Raw genomic sequence first — 11,391 nt, 5'->3', positions numbered from 1 at the left:
TTAAAATTATTATTAATTTCTTATATTTACCAGAAAAATGCTATATGCAATATGCAATAGCAATATGTTCTTATAATAATGAAATTATAGTTGAAAATATTTGGCTATGGTTGATTAGGATAGATGATAAGAGTTTTTGAGATGAGATATTCTAAGATCCTGTACTAGTTGTTTTATTAATATTAAAACATGCTTAAAATAAAAACAAAAAAACAAATGAACGTCCTGATGAATCCTTCATGAGAAATATCCCATAAGTGCAATTATATTGCTGGCAGCTAGCCCTCTCTGCAACTCTCACATGGCTGCCCACTAAAGCTAAGCAGTGTTACGCCTGGTCAGTACCTGGATGGGAGACCACATGGGAAATCTAAGTTGCTGTCAGAAGTGGTGTTAGTGACCCCAGCGGAGGGCACTCATCCTGTGGTCTGTGTGGTTCCAAAAACCCCAGTATAGTGAAGGGGACTCTATACTGCTCGGTGAGCACCGTCTTTCGGATGAGACGTTAAACTGAGGTCCTGATTCTCTGTGGTCATTAAAAATCCCAGGATGTCCTTTGAAAAGAGTAGGGGTTTAACCCCGGCATCCTGGCCCAATTTGCCCACTGGCTTCTGTCCATCATGGCCTCCTAACCATTCCCAAACCGTAATCGGCTTCATCACTCTGTCTCCTCTCCACCAGTATGGCTGCTGTCGTGTCATCCAGGTGGATGCTTCACACTGGTGGTGGATGAGTAGATTGCCCCCAAATGTGTAAAGCGCTTTGAGTGTCCAAAAAATATATAAATGTATATATAAATACACTATATAATACATATACTATATAAATGTAAATAATTTTAAATATTTTTATTATTATATGTTATAGGCGACGCAGTGGCACAGTAGGTAGTGCTGTTGCCCCACAACAAGAAGGTCGCTGGTTCGAGCCCTGGCTGGGTCAGTTGGCATTTCTGTGTGGAGTTTGCATGCTCTCCCCGTGTTGGCGTAGGTTCCTTCTGGGTTTCTTCTGGGTGCTCCTGTTTCCCCCAAAGACATGGGATATAGGTGAATTGGGTAAGCTAAATTGTCCGTTGTGTGTGTGTGTGTGTGTGTGTGTGTGTGTGTGTGTGTGTGTGTGTGTGTGTGAATGGGAGCGTATGGGTGTTTCCCAGTGATGGGTTGCAGGCGAAAGGGCATCCACTGTGTAAAACATGTGCTGGATACGTTGGCGGTTTACTCCTGATTAATAAAGGGACTAAGCCGAAAAGAAAATGAATGAATGAAATTCTTATGAGGAAGGCATACTACAGTCATCTAAGCTGACTAACTATATTTTATTAAACCAGTTATTTAAAAAATAGATTTATTTTTATATTTAATATTTTTATTGTTCCAAATTTCCTTTTTTTTATTTGTTTTATTTTTTTATTCAAGAATGAAAATATACAACCACAATCAGGAGATCAACATAAGAGTGATACAAAAGAGGAAAAATACAAACTACATTAGCTGCAGACTAACGAAACAAAGGAAGGGGTGAGTAAATTACAATTGTATAAAAGTGTATGAAAATAAATAAATAAAGAGCATTACAGGAAAGCTATCTAAATCAAACCAAAGTCAATAGACAACAGTTCTTCATATAGAACCAAGAATCTGACACATTTTTTGTTGTTACACATACGGAAAGATTTGAGCAGTGAGTCAACTTCAATTAGAAAATGTCGAAAGGTAGAGACTGAAGCCAGGCATTTTTGCTCATGTATTAAAAAAATACCAAACAAGATAAAAAAAATTTGAAAATTAAAAGATTGTGCAAAGGTAGGAGAAGTGTTTAAATAATGATAAAGGTCAAACCTAAATTTCTGAACAAATTCACACATACAAAATAAATGTATTACAGTTTTATCATCCTTTCCACAAAATCTACAACTACTCGAAATATCAACATATTTGGAAACAAATGAGTTAGCCGGATATATTTTATGCAATATTTTAAAGTGGATTTCTTTAGTTTTATTAGGAAGGAAGTATTTATTAGGCAACAACCAAGTTTTTTTTCTCCAATCTATATTATTAATTAATGCAGCCAAATGAAATTTGCCTCGCGGAAAAATACGATTTCTTTGCTGAAGAATTAGATGAATATGCTTATTATTATATTTCTTATCATGAATGTCAATGCCGTCCAGCACTAATGCTGATTCCTTCATATTTTTGTTGTATTGTATTGTATATGACTTTTGACCAGATGCATTAAATCTGTGGGGATAGCCTCTACGAACAGTATTATATTCACTAAAGGAAATAGGAAAGTCATGAAGTCATAAAGCGCTCATAAGACAGTAAGTTACCAAAATCATCAAATAAAGAAAATAAATAAATTAATCCTCCATCAAACCAATTAGGATACAAAAAGGGATTTATTTCTAACAGTTAAATCTATATTATTCCACAAGATAGTTTTGTGAGGTGAGAAGTTGTGAAGGTAACACAACTTCCATGCAGGAAGAGCCTATACTGATGAAAACTGGCTAACTTAACTGGAAGTTTACTATGCAAGAAATTACATTTTAAAATAAAGGAGAGACCACCGATTTTATTAAACATAAAACTCGGAATGAAAAATTTGGGTTTAATAAACATCTTCTTAGACAATTTATTCTAAATGCATTGACAGATCTATAAAAAATGTCTATGGCTTCAAGTCCCCCTCACTTCTACATTGTGATATCACATCTTTTTTTTTAATTTGTGGGGGCTATTTTTCCATAAAGGGTTAAAGAGAAGTTTATTAATGCTTTTAATAGTACCATCATTTGTACACAAGGAAAGTGAAGGGTAGACAAAGCGAGAAAGACCTTCCGCTTTTGAGAGAAGAACCCTACCATATGGAGATATATCTCTTTGTAACCAAAGATTAAAAATATTTTGTGATGTCTTTAATCTACTAGTAAAATTAAGATGCTGCTTGGCTATTAAATGTTGTGATATGTAAATGCCTAGATACTTTACTGAGTCTTTAACTGGAATACCTTCAATTATTTTGTTATCATATAGATGCAAAGACATTATTTCACATTTGGAAAAGTTAAGTTTTAGCCCAGATGCACATGAAAATAGTTTAACTATCTGAGTGGCTCTAAATATCATATATATATATATATATATATATATATATATATATATATATATATATATATATATATATATATATATATATATATATATATATATATATATATATATATATATTATTATATATATATATTTTTTTTCTGTAAATATCATATGTTTTCATCCCATCAACTACAACGTGACGTCACACCACCCGTCGACCAATCACTTGCCTCCGTGTATGTTCTCAGATCGCTTCCTTGTTTTCGGACTTGTCATGCTGCGATTGGCTAGAAAGCGTGTCAGCGTTTGAATGGGACTCTCCGTATCCATTTTTCTGTGATGTACATAGACGCCGGCTGCAATGATGGGGCCGTTAAGAGTCATGTCCGTGTTTTTGGATTTAATTTTAGTGTGTTTGGTGTTTTCTCCGTGCGGCGCTCGTGATGTGGACTCCAGCTACGTGACGTGCGGGTCTCTGGTCAAACTGATGAACACTCGGCACAGCGTCAGACTGCACTCGCATGATGTCAAATACGGCTCAGGTACAAATGTTACCGGTGTAAACTTAACCTGTGTGGTCCATGTAGCCTTTAGAGGTCTGCTAGTCTACTGTGTAATCCTCACTTCAAGTTTTCTATTCACTTGAATTGATTACAGTGCTGCTCAGTGCCATAACAGCTGGTGCATGGATGGATTAGCCAGGAAGCTAATGATCAGTTTTGCTAATGATAATCATTTTTGACATTATTGTTTAGTAGAGTTGTGTATCTGTCTTGTATCGACCCATTTCACCTTTATTTTGTTTACGATATATTGTGTTACATTTATTATAAACGATTTATGTAATCATGACAACAGGTGCACTACAAAATACTAAAATGTACAATGGTTGTAACGTTAACCATTTTGTCCATGAATGGATTAGCCAGGAAGCTAATGATAATTATTCATTCATTCATTCTCTTTTCGGCTTAGTCCCTTTATTAACCGGGTCGCCACAGCGGAATGAACCACCAACTTATCCAGCACATGTTTTACACAGCAGATGCCCTACCAGCTGCAACCCAGTACTGGGAAACATCCATACACACTCATTCACACACACACACACACACACACTTCTGACAATTTAGCCCACCCAGCATCCGGAGAAAACCCACGCGAAGACGGGGAGAACATACAAACTCCATACAGAAACGCCAACTGACCCAGCATATGTTACACACAGAGGATGCCCTTCCAGCTGCAACCCAGTACTGGGAAACATCTATATACTCTCATTCACACAATTCAATTCACCTATAACGCATGTCTTTGGACTTGTGGGGGAAAGTGGTGCACCCAGAGGAAACCCAAGGCAATGCGGGGAAAACATGCAAACTTCACACTGAAATGCCAACCCAGCCAGGGCTCAACCAGCGACTTTCTTGCTGTGAGGCGACAGTGCTAACCACTGAGCCACCATGTCGCCCCGATAGTTGTTATGCTATTTATGATGTATCTATCAGCTACTATGGGGCTGATATCTGTTGAATGAACTGTAATCTGTAAGAGTAAACAATAATTGAAACTATAGATTTAAAATAATATTTTTCTTTAGGTGTAAAGTATTTGTACAGTGCATCCAGAAAATATTCATAGCGCTTCACTTTTTCCACATTTTTTTATGTTACAGGCTTATTCCAAAATGGATTAAATTCAATTATTTCCTCAAAATTCTACACACAATACCCCATAATTACAATGTGGAAAAAGATTTTTTTAAATTGTTGCAAATTTATTAAAAATAAAAAAGCTGAAAAATGACATGCACAAGTATTCACAGCCTTTGCTCAATACTTTGTTGATGCACCTTTGGCAGCAATTACAGCCTCAAGTCTTTCAGAATATGATGCCACAAGCTTGGCACACCTGTCTTTGGGAATTTTTGCCCATTCCACTTTGCAGTACCTTTCAAGCTCTATCAGGTTGGATGGGAAGTGACGGTGTACAGCCATTTTCAGATCTCTCCAGAGATGTTCAATAGGATTTAGGTCTGGACTCTATGTATGTTGGCAATAATTTTGAGTGTCTTTGCAATAATTACCTAAATAAAATAGATTATTAATAAAGAACAAATGCACATTTCACTCAGTGGACGCAGATATTTTAGCAGTTATTTGGGTAAAATATTTGTCTAGTTATCTACAGTATATGTCCTTACAAAAATTATCTAAAATATTAGTTTAATAATAAAAAAACAAATGTATATTTCACTCAGTGGATGCAGATATTTTAGCAATAATATATCTGTATAATCGAATCCTGATTTGATGCTGTTAACATTATTTATAACAACATTATTATAGCAACAATTACTGATTGCAGATGTTTCTAAATGCAGATTCTAGTGTACGTCTAATAATTTATTAACTATAGTTTTATCATTGTATTTTAATATCATACTAAAAGTACTACAGACTATGTTAATTATTGTTTAATAGTCGATTATTCTATATATACTATGGTAATAAAGTAAATACCACAATAAAATGGAGATGTTTACAGTTTAAGTCAAAATTTTTGACCCTCCTCTGAATTTCCTTTCTTCTTCAAATATTTCCCAAATGATGTTTAACAAAGCAAGGAATTTTTCACAATATTTCCTATAATATTTTTTATTCTGGAGAAAGTCTTATTTGTTTTATTTTGGCTACAATAAAAGCAGTTTTTAGTCTTTTAAAAACATTTTAAGGTCAATATTGTTAGCCTTCTCGAGCAATATTTTCTGTTGTCTACAGAACAAACCATACCATAACCATTGTTATACAAGGACTTGCCTAATTACCCTAACTTGTCTAGTTAACCTAATTAACCTAGTTAAGCCTTTAAATGTAACTTTAAGCTGAATTCTAGTATCTTGAAAAATATCTAGTAAAATATTCTGTACTGTCATCATGGCAAAGGTGAAAGAAATCAGTTAGTAAAAATTAGTTATTGAAACTTGTTTAGAAATGTGTTAAAAAAATTATTTCCATTAAACTGAAATTGAGGCCAAAACAAAAAAGAGGGGGGCTAATAATTCAGGAGGGCTAATAATTCTGTCTTCAACTGTATATGTTCAAATTTCACAAGCATTGTTTACACCTGCAGGAAGCGGGCAGCAGTCAGTAACGGGTGTGGATTCAGCTGATGATGCCAACAGCTACTGGCGTATTCGTGGAAAGCCAGGCAGCGTTTGCCAGCGCGGGGCACCCATTCGATGTGGACAGGCCATCCGAATCACACACATGACCACTGGACGCAACCTGCATTCCCATCACTTCAGCTCGCCGCTGTCAAACCACCAGGTAAAGCACAATACTCTCCTGTCTTAAAACTGCCGTGAAATAGAAGCTGTGATCGTATTTTGCTCTCTATTGTGGCGTCTCTATTGTGAAGAAAACAGGTTCTTGAGTCTTAAAAAATGGACTGGGTATCTATTTTCATCAACCCAGTCGCAAGTAAACAACATTAAATCTCATTGTAAATAAAGTCAGAAATTTTTAAGCTTTCCACTTCTATATTCCAGAGTTGAAAGAGAGGAGATGTCATTGACTGAACAGGGGAAATTATGTTCATTTTATATTGTAAATGTTTGTACATATAAATAATAATTGTGCGCAAAGGTAAATCATTTACACTATGCAATGCAGTGTTCCATTAAAAAAATATCCTTACATATACCACAGAGCTAAATGTATTCGTCAGTTCACCTTTTCTGTTCTGTACACCTATTATGGCAAGCAGTTTTATCATTTAATCTATAAAATTTACTAGCATCAATTTCATAGTACTAGTACTTATTTTTCAGCTACTAATTTATTTAACATTAAGTACTAGTATTTATTCTTTAATATAATAATAACACTTTTACACCTTTAGATAGATTGTTTTGCTCTGAAAAATTTAAATTGTATTATTTTTGTTCTTGGTTCGGTTCACTTTTACACGTCAAAGTTTCTAAATTGACCAAAATCGCTCAAACAAGTCATGTGCGAGTAAACTCTCCTCGCATTGAGTTTCAGGGTTTATTTCTCAGAATCCTACTATTCCGCTCAGCTGTCATACGTCGTTATTTTAATTTATGATAATGAGAAATACGACATTAGACACAGACTTAGTCACCAAATATAAATCAGAGAGGTCAGACTTTCTCATACAGCCTCATTTCAGTTGTCAAGTTTTGTAAAAAATCAATCTATTGAATTAATCTATTTAAAAAACACATTGGCCAGAATTCTGCATTATAGGCTTAAATTATAGAGAGAAATAACAGATAAAGCGAGATGGCAGTCAGATCATGAAGCAGATCAGTGATGATCTTTCTTCTGAGGTGTCAGTGCAGAAATGAAGAAAACAATAGGCCTGATACAAAAATTTACAAGATTAAAATATGAAAAAATTATCTGATGGTAATTTCTGTCAATTTCCCTAATAGATAAACAGCATTTGGTAATATTTCGCCATGCTTTCACTTTCATATTCGACATGAAATACACATTTACCAGTATAAAGGACATCCCGCCCTACTTGTAATTCTCTCTACATATAGCTGTAAATATGGCTATTACACAACCATAATATACTGTGATATGGCCTGGTTCGTTTTATCGTTTTGCTTCCTCACTACAATCGATCCGCACCAGAGTTTGTTTCAATTGAGCTGTTACAAAAATTGCATTCTGCATCAATTCCGAGATTTTAATAATGCATTGTTGTTCTCTTATAGTGGTGTCCAAAGTGGGGGTCGTGGGGTAATGAGCGGTGGTGTTTTACCTTCTATGCACTGGTTGCCTGTGCAATTTTCAGTTCTTTTAAAAGGGTCATGACCCCCCCCCCCCCTTTGGTTCAGGTCTACCTCAGAATTTTTTTTTAAAAAATGCATCGTAATGGCCGTGGAGCTCCACGAGCAAAGAGCAGCAGTGGGCGTGGCCAGCAGGGGAGAAGGAGGGGAGCGAACAACTTCTGTCAGTTAGCTCACAAAATAAGACACAAACCATGAGGAGACGCATGAGTTTATAGTTTACTAAGTTAAAATGCAAAGAAATAAACAGTGATATATTACCCTGCTACATTTGTTTTTCGTAATTTCATATACAGATAACCACAATTTATATCATTATAAAGGTAATTGTGTTTAAATAAACAGTATTAATAAGGACTTTTCCCTCAATCCCGGGTCTGAATGCAGACTCAGTGCTGCAGATCTCTTGCCCTGTCTATTTTAACCATTAGCCCTGTTGGTAATCTAGAGGATTTAGGCAAACATAGCAGCACGGCGATGTGTCTAAATGTGAACGAACACCTGCTAAAAGACAACGTCCACCATTCTCCAATTCGCATACTGTTCTCCCGATAAAAATGCTTGCTGCACACAAACAGCTTTGCTGTATCGGCCCTGACAGCATCGCGGGGAAAATGATTTCGCCGATTTTGATCCCATCCCAAAAATCCTTTTAAACCAGGAATCTGAAATTAGGTGACAAAAGCTCAAAGTTATCCAGTTTTTCCCACAATTAAAGTTAACAGGTGCTAACATTGTCTTAACTGATGCTCAACACAAATCTGTTAACATCTCAAAAAAAGTACTCGAGGGTTTCGTGAACCTTTAAATCACACAACGGTTTAGCCTTTCCGTATCTGTCAAATTCATTGACTGAACATAGGCGTGGGCTGGTAAAAGATTGTGACTGTATGATAACTTTGGATGTAAATATTATGGTTTCACGGTATCACAGTATTGTGATTACTGCTCTAAAATAAATTATTTTTAAATGTCTGGGTAAAAACAAAAACTTTTCCCCCTTTTGTGCTCAATATATTTTAATTTGAGAAACATTTAAAATATTTTGGAGCAGTAAATGTATCAGGCTAAATAATTTAAATGAATCATTGACTTCTGCCGTCTTCATTTGTTTTAAAAACACAGATTTTTTAAATATAAAACGGCATCTTTGTAGATCTTTTCTGCTGGAGATACTGTTGTCCTAAAAAACCAAACAATACAAAAAAAGGAAATAAAAAATCTTACTCAAACCTTAGGGACAGTATATTAGAGAATTTTTACGGTCCTAAAACCTTGCCTTTTCCAAACCGCGGTATACCTTGAACACGGTTATCGTCCCATGCCTAACTGATCATCAACCCATCTGTCTCTTCAGTCGTCAAACCAGAGAGTATTATGCAGGGGTGAATGGATTGTGGTACGCTCCACCCCTCTGTATTAGATCTGTTTTTAAATCTCAGTTGAAAGCCTACCTTTTTGATTGGCTGATTTATCATTAAGAATGGTTTGATTTTAGTAAGTATTTTATATTGTTTTTTCTGTGATTTGTATTGTGCACCACATTAATGAACACTTGGTTGTGTTTAATAGTGCTGTACAAATAAAATGGACACACTAGAGCAGCGTTCAGAATCATTCTTCACAAGCTCCTTTGTTTGCAGGAAGTGAGTGCGTTTGGGGAAAATGGAGAAGGAGACGATTTGGATGTGTGGAACGTCCAGTGCAGTGCAACATACTGGGACCGTGAGGACGCAGTGCGATTTAAACACACCGGCACCGAGGTTTTCCTCAGCGTTACCGGTGAGCAGTACGGTCATCCAATCAGAGGCCAGCGTGAGGTCCATGGAATGCCTTCGCCCAATCAGCATAACTACTGGAAGGTGATGGAGGGGGTTTTTATTCAGCCCAGCAGTGACCCTATTCACCACGATGAGCTCTGATGATGCTGATACATCATTATTATGAGCGACTGAGAACTGCGCTAAACTTCTCTATATACATTTATCGGTCCAATTCTTATAGATGTGTTGCAGATTTATCACATTTGCTTTGAAGACGTCACACGCAATATGTACATCACAGACAAATAGATGAATTGGTTTGTTTTACTGGATTTCTTTTGAATGGAATTTTGTTATTTGTACATAAGGGAGTAAAAGGGCAAGGTTTCGGGCCACAAAATCTACTTATTTATTTTAGAATTAAATATTGAACTGGAACAAATTACATTATTGACTTGCAAAATCATTTTGAGCCACTGTGAAATCCTGAAATATTTCTGGATTCACTGTGGGGAAAATGTAAAATGGCCTTTTCTGTTTTTGGTAACACTTCACAGTAAGGTTCAGTTGGTTAATGCATTAATTTAATACATTTATTACATGATGTACTCATTTTAAACTGATATGAATGATATTGCTAAATCCGATACATTGCATTTATGTTCAAAACAAATACATTATTTGATTGTAATAATAAGTAAACATTAGAATGAACATGCGTTGATGAATGAACGCCTTAGTAGTTTTCATTTCATGTGCTTAACTAATGTCAACAAATGAAACCTTATTGTAAAGGGTTACAACGTTTTTATTTCCTAATATGACTGTTTTTCTGTAGACTGTAATTTTCAATCCCTTTCATACTGTATGTGACCTGATATGTACATAAATTGATAAAAGCGTGAATAAATTTTTTTGAAATATTTACATTTGATGTTGTCATTTGGGTTTAAACGATGAAATACACTTCTGACTTATTTTAATCATAAAGTACCATGTATTATTTCAGTTCATCCCCTTTTTCTGGTAAATGCACAGAGCATCCAAATGGGGGCAGCATTTAACTACAGTTCTGACACATGTAGATTGAAAAAGAATGAGGTAGAATGTGTGTCTAGTACAACTAACCGCTACATGCACCAAGCACCAGATAAAACGCTTATGAAAAATGCTGGTCGAAATAAGTTATTGGTAAAACGGACAGCTCTTAATTACAATTTGTTGGTGGATTCAATCTGTTTACGCCTTTTTACTTCAGTCAGTTGTTCGTACAAATTCAGCATACATTCCCGCCAAAATGTCGTCGCGTTTTCAATGAAATTGTCACTGAAAATCAAACAAAATAACATTTTTGAAAGACCCTATCATCCTTAAGGAGGTAATGATGATAATTCAATAGTTTTTGAAGGAATGTTTTTGGTGTAAATAGGGTGAATATAAGATGCGCCCCAGTAAGTTGTTCCAAATGGTTTAGTCCATAATGTTAACCGTGTACAAAAAAGAGCCGCAAGTTTACAAACTTATTAGCCAACACAAAATCTCAACCGGTGACTAGTTTTTTTTTAATTACAATACTTAAAGTGTATCTATTAGCCTATATGTATACGTTTATAGCTAATAGTTGTAGGTTTCACATATTTTACCTGCATCATGTAGTGGGTATAGGCCTATATACACGTTTTACCAGAACGTGTAGCTGCTT

The 11,391-nt window shown here is 35.5% G+C and overlaps 1 protein-coding gene across 3 annotated transcripts; it reads left to right on the top strand.

The window, feature by feature from the left end:
* The first annotated feature begins 3,372 nt into the window (after window positions 1-3,372).
* sdf2l1 (stromal cell-derived factor 2-like 1) lies at window positions 3,373-10,616 on the top strand. Of its 3 annotated transcripts, none has more exons than XR_012405850.1 (3): window positions 3,373-3,643; window positions 6,234-7,836; window positions 8,062-10,616. XR_012405850.1 is itself a non-coding variant. In NM_001003730.1 (3 exon segments), coding segments are annotated over 3 exon segments (657 nt in total). In that variant the 5' UTR covers window positions 3,450-3,462; the 3' UTR covers window positions 9,849-10,616.
* The last annotated feature ends 775 nt before the right edge of the window (window positions 10,617-11,391 follow it).

This window comes from Danio rerio, chromosome 5, assembly GCF_049306965.1.
Source record: "Danio rerio strain Tuebingen ecotype United States chromosome 5, GRCz12tu, whole genome shotgun sequence".
In the NCBI taxonomy this organism is placed as follows: domain Eukaryota; kingdom Metazoa; phylum Chordata; class Actinopteri; order Cypriniformes; family Danionidae; genus Danio; species Danio rerio.
The sequence above is the reverse complement of the archived record's forward strand: the minus strand, read 5'-3'. Positions and strand labels throughout refer to the sequence as shown.